The sequence below is a fragment of the Magallana gigas genome, chromosome 8 (assembly GCF_963853765.1).
Source record: "Magallana gigas chromosome 8, xbMagGiga1.1, whole genome shotgun sequence".
Classification (NCBI taxonomy): Eukaryota; Metazoa; Mollusca; class Bivalvia; order Ostreida; family Ostreidae; genus Magallana; species Magallana gigas.
This window is the reverse complement of record NC_088860.1, coordinates 6,489,481-6,499,280: the sequence shown is the minus strand read 5'-3', so window position 1 is coordinate 6,499,280 and position 9,800 is coordinate 6,489,481. Positions and strand designations below refer to the sequence as shown.

The 9,800-nt window shown below is 32.5% G+C and overlaps 1 protein-coding gene across 1 annotated transcript; it reads left to right on the top strand.

The window, feature by feature from the left end:
• Positions 1–2,866: 2,866 nt before the first annotated feature.
• Positions 2,867–7,081, top strand: LOC105333814 (cytochrome P450 2C14). The gene is made up of 4 exons (XM_011436997.4): positions 2,867–3,269; positions 5,592–6,098; positions 6,292–6,735; positions 6,830–7,081. The coding sequence occupies exons 1-4, from the start codon at positions 2,951–2,953 to the stop codon at positions 7,006–7,008; spliced, it is 1,449 nt and encodes a 482-aa protein (XP_011435299.2). The 5' UTR covers positions 2,867–2,950; the 3' UTR covers positions 7,009–7,081.
• The last annotated feature ends 2,719 nt before the right edge of the window (positions 7,082–9,800 follow it).

Sequence of the window (9,800 nt, the reverse complement as noted above, 5' to 3'; positions counted from 1 at the left end):
ATATACTCGTAATGTAACAGAAAATTGCAGTTGCATTGAAAATAACAGTCAAATCAATTATAATAAACCTTTTTGAGACTGTAAATACCTTTCATCTGAAATTTCAATCCATGTAATGAAAGAGTTCAACACTTTTTCACCAACGTACACGTACTTTCTTTTCTGCTAGAGACAATACACGGAACGCATTCTATCGTACAACTAGGTCCATAGGACATTTATTATTTCAACGATTAAACATTCTATCTTACTCTCCTAAGAAATATAATGTGAATTTTTGCATGGAATCAAATAATTCTTTTTTTGCCATCACGAAGACAAAATTAAGTAAGTACTAAGTTGATATGTATAATTGTTATTTTATATTTTCTCTCTTATATATGAACAGAATATAAAGCAAATTTCCAATGAAAATGTACACGTATTTGTTTTTTTTTTTTTTGTTTCTTAGTTTATTCATGGAAATATGATATTGTGGAAACATAAATTAAAGATCCCATTAGCGTGAATGTAATGCGCACACGCAAGATTATAAAATCCGAAAAATCCCGATGATTTCCGGGATTTCTTGAGGAATTTTCGTTGATTTTTAATTAGCGAAGCCTAATTGAAAAAAAAAATAAAAACAAATTGGTAATCTTCAAGTACCAATGATGTTAAAAATGTATAAAACAAAAGACAGTACTCTTCCGATTTATCGGTATTAAAGCTAAAAAATTCGAGTCTATTATTTTAATATAGTAGTATAGATAAATGGATTGTACAAAATGCTTTTGGAATTCTGTCAAGTCGCTTCGGCATTTTCCAACAGCTAATGCCTTTTAACTGGAAAAAGTAATGGTATTTGTGTTTGCCTCTTGTGCTTTAAACAATTATCAAGTTCAAAGTCTTCGGCAAGACAAATGTATACCCAGGACGACACCTCATATCTATCTGAATGCTGAAAATATAACCAATTAAGAAATATTACAGTAACTATGCACGGTGGCAACAGATTCAATTAGGATGCAAAACATTTGAGAAATGAATATTGTGGCTATCTAAATACCAATGGTATAGTCGATTGGTAATCGAAACTGTCATACATTTACCAAATTACTCACAGATTTTCTTGGTGTTATCTGCTGTCTCAGAAACTTCCCTGGCTTAATTCGAAAACGCATATATTTACAGATAACTAAGAAACTAAATTTTAGCAATGAGCTAAATGTTATCTGCTAAAATTATTGTTATGTCATCAAATAGAAGTGTAGTTTATCAACTTTGATTAATGATTCATTCTTTGCAGAAAATACAAAATTTGTTTTGAAGATAAAAAATAAAATATAATATTGTGGTCGGAAAGAATGAGGCGTGCCCCCCTCCCCGACATATACACACCTAACCATTTTATAACCATGAGACATGTGCATGTAACATTATAATTCTTGAAAAAATAAGAATACATGTAAATATATGTACATGTCTATATCATAATATGTACGCTTTGTCATGATATTTTATGTTTTTACATTCATACTCGTAAATTTTCCATACATCCATTTGCTACCTCTTTTCAACGCTCTTTTTAGAATCAATTGGAATACTTATGTCCCAGTTTGGTATAGGATTATCAAATCTTTATTTCATCCTTGCTCTTACCACGTACACGCCATAATTACCTCGTGGATATGTACACGTATAAAAATGTTGATGTGGTCAATGAATCACAGATAGATAACCTAAAACCCAAGCCTCTGATTAGCTAAGATAAGAAAGTATACATACAACTTATTGTAGAGAATAGAAACCCGTTCTATTCGTACGCGTGAAATATCTGCCTCTGGAGAGGTTCAAATTTCATGTAATAGCGCTGTACACATGGTAGCATTTTGCTGTATACGACAAGGTGTATACAACTTGCTTAACAGGTTTTCATAGAGTAAACAAATAAAAAATATTAAAACCGATATTTGGGTCAATTTATTTATAGATATCAACTTCTTCCATTTTGTGTGAGTCGTTGCTCGATTACAAAGATTACTGGACGAACAAAGGTCCGGCATGTTATTCCATCATAGGGGACATGGACTCTTCAAACGTTCATATGCAGTGAATGCACACGGAAATCTCCGAAAGATACCTGCAAAAAACTGCAGAAAACAATACACGGCAAAAAAAATTATCTAAATTTATACTTCACAAGAGCTTTACAAACTGTGGTATATAATTCCTAGATAAATTCTCAGTTGAACTATATCTTCCTCTAAAACTTTTTCCTCTTGTGTTCTTTTGTATGCATATTTCAATTTTTTAATACCGATTTTTTGTTTGTTTTCAGACACGATTATAGATTTCGCTATTAAATTACAAGATATTGATAAAATCGGGGCGTTGTTTAGACAGTACTTGGTCTTTAATATCAACTGTTTATTTTCTTTGAAAAACATTCTTTTTTAAAATTTCTAGTTTTATACTGAATTTGTATTTTAAAAAAGTATAGATTTTTTAAAATCATTGTTACTCTATGTACAGGGTTTCTTCATTGTTGAAACTCCCGTCTTTTTACCTTTTGTTTGTTTGGGTTTTCTGTGTACAGTATACTAGTATGCATGATATATTTAGCATTTATCGGCTTCCATAGAATCTTGACACTGAGGTGAATATATGGACCTAAGGCTGCGAAAAACAAATACACACATTCAGTGAACTTGGGGACAACGGCTAGATAAGCAGGCACGTAGCATCAGGGGGGGCCAGGGGGGGGGGGCCTTACATATAAAAAAATTTTGGTAGGGAATAGGGCATAGTTGAGTCTACCCCCCCCCCCCCCCCCACGGATTAGGATTTTGAAGATTTTTGTCAAGATTTTTTGGATGGGTCTGGCCCCCCACTTTCAAAAACGATGCTACGTGCCTGATAAGAGATAAGAATCCATTTTTAAATTATACAGATTTACATTTGCAAAACGATGTGGGTGACGGTAGCCATTGTGGTTGTACTGATCGCTCTGATATTGAGATATACGGGACGACCCAAAGGATTGCCTCCAGGACCGACATGTTACCCCATCATTGGGAATGTAGGACTCGTCAAGCCGTCAGAAGCTGTACAAGCTCACAGAAATCTCAGAAAGAAATATGGTGACATCTATACGATAATGACGTTCCACAAACCGATGATTGCAGTTCATGGTTATGACAATATTCGAGAATTACTTGTCAAACATGGAGACATATTTTCAGACAGACCATTAACGATAATAAATGGAGTTTTCAACAAAGGCAAAGGTAAAGATAATTTGCATTCTTTCAGTTTAAGATATATGTTCTTATGAAATTCATTTTTTTTAAAGTTTGCTTCCAATCAGTTAAACTCAAAACTTGTTACCATTCCAAGTAAATATTTTGTAAATCAATTTTACAATGTCTATAAACATTTTATGTCCCCATTAAGGAAATGGGAATCTCTTGATAAAAAAAATAAAATCTGAAGCAGTACAATCAATTAGTAGTCTAGTTTAAGCGTAGTATTTTTCAAATGTTACGCCCTATAACTTTTAAATTGCATTCTACTTGGCAATTTTGTTGATTTTCCTAAACCAGTGGCATATTCAAAATACATTAAACAAACAAAATAAATTCCACTTATCCTATGAGCAAGCAAAAACGAACGAAATATTGTTTAAACAATTTGAATGGATAATACGAAATAAATCAATGCGATGGAAGATGTTCTTGAATTCTGGATCATATTTGCATCTCATTTGTGTTCTTTTCCGTTAATCTAAACTTAAAGATTTAGACATTTTGCTTATAAACTTAGAAATGCCTGAGTAACTGCTTATGTAACGTGCAAGATGGTCACTGTCTATGTTCCCCCGCGGGCCGTGATAAAATCGGCAGGCAACAGATAAGCGCGTGCGCAAATGGACAAGTTCCTCATTAACGCAAGCACGGATATCCGCACATTTGTGCACACAAACCAAACGCAAACCGGGAGTGTAGCACACCAGCTAGAGAGGCCAGAGCACCAGTAGGGAGGACCACACACTAGTGTTCTGCCGAAATCACCAATACTTGACAGTAAACTAAGCACGGAGTACACTCGGTATCGTATGTTACAGCCCACAGAAAAGAGGAAAAGACAGAGAAGAGATTTCCATCAACTTAATCGCGCCGTTGATCTTTACAACGCATCTTCACTAGATAAGGGTTTACGATCTTTTTCGCTCCTCTACAACAGAGGAGCGGAGTAGATCTTAACCACATGGATAGCGAAGATGTCTCTAGCGTAAATGACACTTTCCATATATATATATATGCCTTCAGCATAGGGCGACATAACACTCTAGGGCTTTCCTGTCACCTCGGGGCAGATATTCTGGTATGTCGCCCTCGAAGCCATGTAATATATGTATAATTTATATATATATATATATATATATATATATATATATATATATATATATATATATATATATATATATATATATATGCCGACCTGGAATAAAAACCGAAATAAGAGTATAGTGGTGGACACACTTTGGCGAATCCAAGTCAGTAGTAGTAAGGATCGAAATATATACTTGCAATGAAACTATATACAAATATTGACTGGGGTTGGGGGTAGCATTGATTGTATTAGCCCCGTAGGACGAAATATTGCCCAACGCGAAGCGGATTGCAATATATTCGTCCCAAGGGGGCTCATATAATCAGTATTGTCCGAAAACACAGTCAACATTTGTCTTCTTATATGGAGAAACAAACAAAAATCACGAGAACTGTCACTGGAGATATTCTGAAACACGTAGGAATTCAGTTACATTGCGCGTCCGTTTTTTACTTGCCTTTACTGACCGTCTATTATGACGTCACCTTGTTTTAAAGTCGCGAAGATTGATTTGCGTCTCCGTTGACGAATCATTGAATCAGTGGCGATTAATTGAAATAAAGAAAATATTCTGTAAACAATATTCTTAGCCAGCCAATGTAAAAAAAATATTGACCGATCATTATTTTTCGGACAAGCTAATTTTACAATTATTGATGATTTGTCTATATAGATTAATAATGTGAGAATATTCTACTGAATACTGTCCGCTCCTCTAAATATGAAGCCATACAGTTGGGTTTTTAATTTTAAAGAATATGTTAAAAAAGTAACTCTGAAAGAAAAATTTCGGACAAAATACATGAATTTAAGAACAAAAAATAGTGTTCAACATATAAAGCATTGTGTCATATTAATGTATAAAGATTTAATTCCTTTGCTTGCGCGGAACATCACCTAGTTCTTTAAAATAAGTCATTGTTAAGTCATTGTTATATATACAGCATCGATATCTTATCAATGACTCTTCTCTTTTAACGGAACAGAATATTTAATTATTCATTAAATGGGTAGTAAATATGTATACATGAGAATTTATGTTGTATATACTGCATAATATAAATGCAGACATTATATTTGTGTGAGAGAATTGACTAACTTTTTGGACCTCGTTTTGATATCTATGTTTCCACCACCAAATATTGAATATTGTTCTCCTCACTCAAGTTTATATCCTAAACAATTTTAATTTTTATGTTTGGTGTTTGGTTTTTCAGGTTTGGTGTGGTCATCTGGTCCACTTTGGAAAGAACAGAGAACTTTTGCACTTACAACAATGAGAAAATTCGGATTTGGAAAACGCTGTCTTCAAGATCAAATCATGGAGGAGGTAGATTGTTTCATGGAAGAACTAGAGAAATATGAAAACAAACCTTTTGATATTCAAAACATTTTAAATACATCTGTGTCTAACGTCATTTGTTCCCTGTTGTTTGGAAAAAGGTTTGAATATGAGGATACAAAATTTAAACGTTTGGTTGTTTTGCTGAACAAACTGTTTGCCACTGGAAATGCGTCTTCACCTGCGTTTATTTTTCCTGTCCTTCGTCATTTACCGATGTCAAGATATACCACAGTGCAGAATATATTTGCTGATATAGATGGATTCACAAGTGAAATAATTGCAGAGCATAGAAGAAATTTTGACGGAAACAACATAAATGATTTTATAGATGGTTTTCTTTTAGAACAAAATGAGGCAGGAGAAAACTCAACATTTACAGGTATTTCTTATAGCTATTGCAAGAAACAAATCATATAAAAAGACTGTAATACACTTGTTTATTTTTCATTTGGTAAGAATAAATCACGAGTAGACAATTCACCAATTTTGTTTTATCTTTGGCAATCTGATTGATTGAACGTTTTATATGTATTTCTTTTTTGTATTTTTCTTCTTTTTTTCATTAAAAAAAGATGAGCAGCTCAAAATCAGTGTACGAGAATTCTTTGCCGCTGGAACCGAAACCACATCAACAACAATAAGATGGTCTCTCCTTTTCTTACTTCATCATCCTGAGTGGCAACAAAAACTCCGAGATATTATTGATGCCGTTATCGGTCAGAGTCAACCTAAGATGGAACACAAAGAACAACTACCACTGGTTGAAGCATTCATTTTGGAAGTCCAACGTCATGCAAATCTTGTGCCACTTGGCCTTCCCCATGCTCCAAAGGAAGACTTTCATTATAAAGGATACCACCTTCCAAAAGGAACCTTTATGTTCTTTGCATTAGATTCCGTGATGACAGATCCTGAAATCTTTCCAGAGCCTACCAAATTCAAACCAGAGCGATTTTTGGACAACGATGGAAAATGCAATGGGGAGCAGAAAGAAAGGCTTATTCCTTTTTCGACAGGTAACCTTATATTAACACATATCTATAATGTCTACAAGTTTTAATGTCTTGAAATATCGTCTTATTATGTTCTTATTTTTTTTTACTTTAACAGGACGAAGATTATGTTTAGGAGATTCGCTCGCCAAAATGGAACTTTTTCTATTCTTGACCAGATTGCTACAAAAGTTTGAGATAAAACCAGAGAAATCCGAATGTCTGCCATCATTAGAGGGGAAGTTGGGGATAACCAACATGCCAGCACCCTTTGACATTGTATTGATAAAACGTTGAAAATAAAAAAAAAAACACCAAGAATTACACACGTGTTTTGTAGAGATAGCATAATCTTCTGCGCCAACCTCCGATCAAATATGAAAAAGATTGATGATTTATTACTATATATTTTTTGTTGGTTTTGATATTGTTATATCCAAACCTGTTAACCTTTTCTACTGATAAAGGAACAGGTTTCTTGTCCGAAGGATGGTATCAGAAATTATTGAAGCTGTTCAACTTAAGTATAATGATATAATCTATGCTTTGATATTCTTGCATCATTTGTCTTTCATTGATTGTATATTATGATGTCTTGTTATTTCAAAGTACGACATGTAATTAACTTTTCTTAGTTTACAACTTTCTAGCTATAATTCAAGCATCGAATGAATTTGACTACTTTTATTAACTTATTTATTATCTTTAGAAAGATTAAACGAATTTATCAGTCTTATGTAAAATTATGATATAGGTCTAAAGAATTATCAAACACTTTATATTAAACGTTAAAAAAATAGATTTATGCCACCATGGTCTCATTTGTGTTAACATCGGTCTTCATTACTTGGCTTATTTTTCAATTATCGACTGATTTCTCAATTAAATGAAATTGTTGCTTACAATGATTATCAAAGATCTTTAAGCCTCTGGGAGGTTTTATTATTGATGATGACTGCAATGTGCACCTTTGATTTTGTGTAATATGCTTGTAATGAAAAATAAAACTTTGTAAACAATTTATGGAAACCGGATGATACAAAATGAACGAATCTACCTTTAAATCAGTAAGATTCCTAATACTTTGGTGTAGATTTTGAATGGTTTTTATTAGTTTTATATAAAATCGCTTATTGTAAAGTAAAATAAAAATATTGTTTAAGAATAGCTATGACCACAGAACCCAACTTATACAAAGATAAATTAATATTAACAAAACAAAATGTTTCTTTCTGTCACATTTTCCATCAATATAACAATTGGACTATATGAGTCACTTTGAAAAAAAAAAGATAAACTTAATTTTATGTGTGGGAATTTTGAGTTAGTGGGATTTTTAATTTTTTTTTGTCCGTAGAATACCATTCCTGACCAGTAAGATGACAATCTCTCTCACTCTGAGAAACGCCCCCATTGAAATCGATCTCCTTTTTATATATACATTGCCAAGGTGTAAAAGCGAGACAAGGAGTGGGGGTTAATGCTTATGGAAAGCACAAGAAGAACCACTTATCTCCCTTGGTTTCCATTTTTGTACGATTTTATGGAAAAAAATTTTTATTGCAAACGTTTGATTGAAACGGTTAAATTTTTAACACAGACAAGATGTCATTTTCATGACCCATTTTAAGGTAATTCAATGATAATTTTTTTTTTATGAAAATGGATAAAGAATGTAGGGGGGGGGGGATAAGCCGAGGCATAAAAACAATTAAGTCCATTTGAAAATCGCACAATTTTTTTTCTTACAAATATCACTTTTGTTACACTTATTAAACATATTTAATCATCTGCATTCAGTATTACCAAAACCTTCAAAAATTGACTTCAAATTTATCGATATTGGGACATCAAAATATGTTTATGCTAATTAAGACTTTAATATTTTTTTACAGAATGGGTAACATACCATTTTTGAAATAAGTATACTATAAAACATCTAATGTCTATCTTTTTTTAAATTTTCAAAAAATGGCACCAAGACCAAACCTATGGCAAAAAGTAATTTTTCTTCCTTCAATTTTCAAAATGATAATTGAATGGCCAAGACCAAATTATGTTTGTGCAATACTTATAAAATTATGTTTTTTATCTAAATGAATTCGAACATGTGATTCCGTGTTGTAGCGGTAAGATAAGAGTTTTTTGGAACATAATAATAAGTATAATATTTAGAAGATGCTCTCTCTAAGAGCATCGTGAAATGTTTTCTATAAAATTCGAATAAGTTATCTGTTGAAGTATGTCTTAACTCAAGTTTTTTTTTTTCATTTGATTCTTTCGTGCATTATTATTATGCACACTGGTATTTTATTTGGTGACCAACAAAGTAATCTCGACAATGTTATATATTATTGACTCTTTATTCTTTATAAATTCACTCGGCAAGCTTTAGATACTAATTTAACGAAAAAATTGGCAGAAGTTACTAAACGCATGCTTTGCATTATTTGAGGATAACTTTTAATTTAATTGAATTTACAGCGTTTTAATCAATACAAGTATTGGTAAAGACAATCCTGCTTTTTTACACTATTTTTTTGTTTAAATGATAAAGATTTCCTCGTATATTAAAGAGCATATCAGTTTTGTCATTAGGTTTAAAATATAACGTATTCCAATTTTTTCTGCACACAGTGCGCTTCACGTATATTCTGTGGTTTGTCAATATATGTAAAATAACACGATTTGGGATTTCGTAGTCCACGAAATTAAGTGCTCCTCTATAATTATGTTGTTTCTAATGAGTAAGTAATACATAATAACGATTTTGTCAGCAAATACAATCTTCCATTGGTCGCATGCTGACTGACGTTTTTTTTATACATGTACTAATTGTTAGACCATTATTAATCAACTAATTGTGTACGGACTTTTCCGGGTTTTTTTTCTCGATTACGACAAAGAGCACATGGCGGGTTGGACCGGTCAGCAGAGGATGCGAACTGTGTTGTCTGTTTTGAATTTGTATTTCGTTCTATGGAATTTTAAGTATGTTGACAGTTTGTTATTGTCATTTTTCATAAAAGGGTCAGTATCTCGAATTTATAACTTATTTAAATTGATTTGATCAAATAAACGAATATTTA

Bases quoted from the DNA above. Each gene is read 5' to 3' on its own strand.
- LOC105333814 (XM_011436997.4), top strand. From the start codon at position 2,951: ATGTGGGTGACGGTAGCCATTGTGGTTGTACTGATCGCTCTGATATTG. The intron at 6,099-6,291 runs GTATTTCTTATA...CATTAAAAAAAG, and splicing joins AGAAAACTCAACATTTACAG to ATGAGCAGCTCAAAATCAGT. The intron at 6,736-6,829 runs GTAACCTTATAT...TTACTTTAACAG, and splicing joins GCTTATTCCTTTTTCGACAG to GACGAAGATTATGTTTAGGA.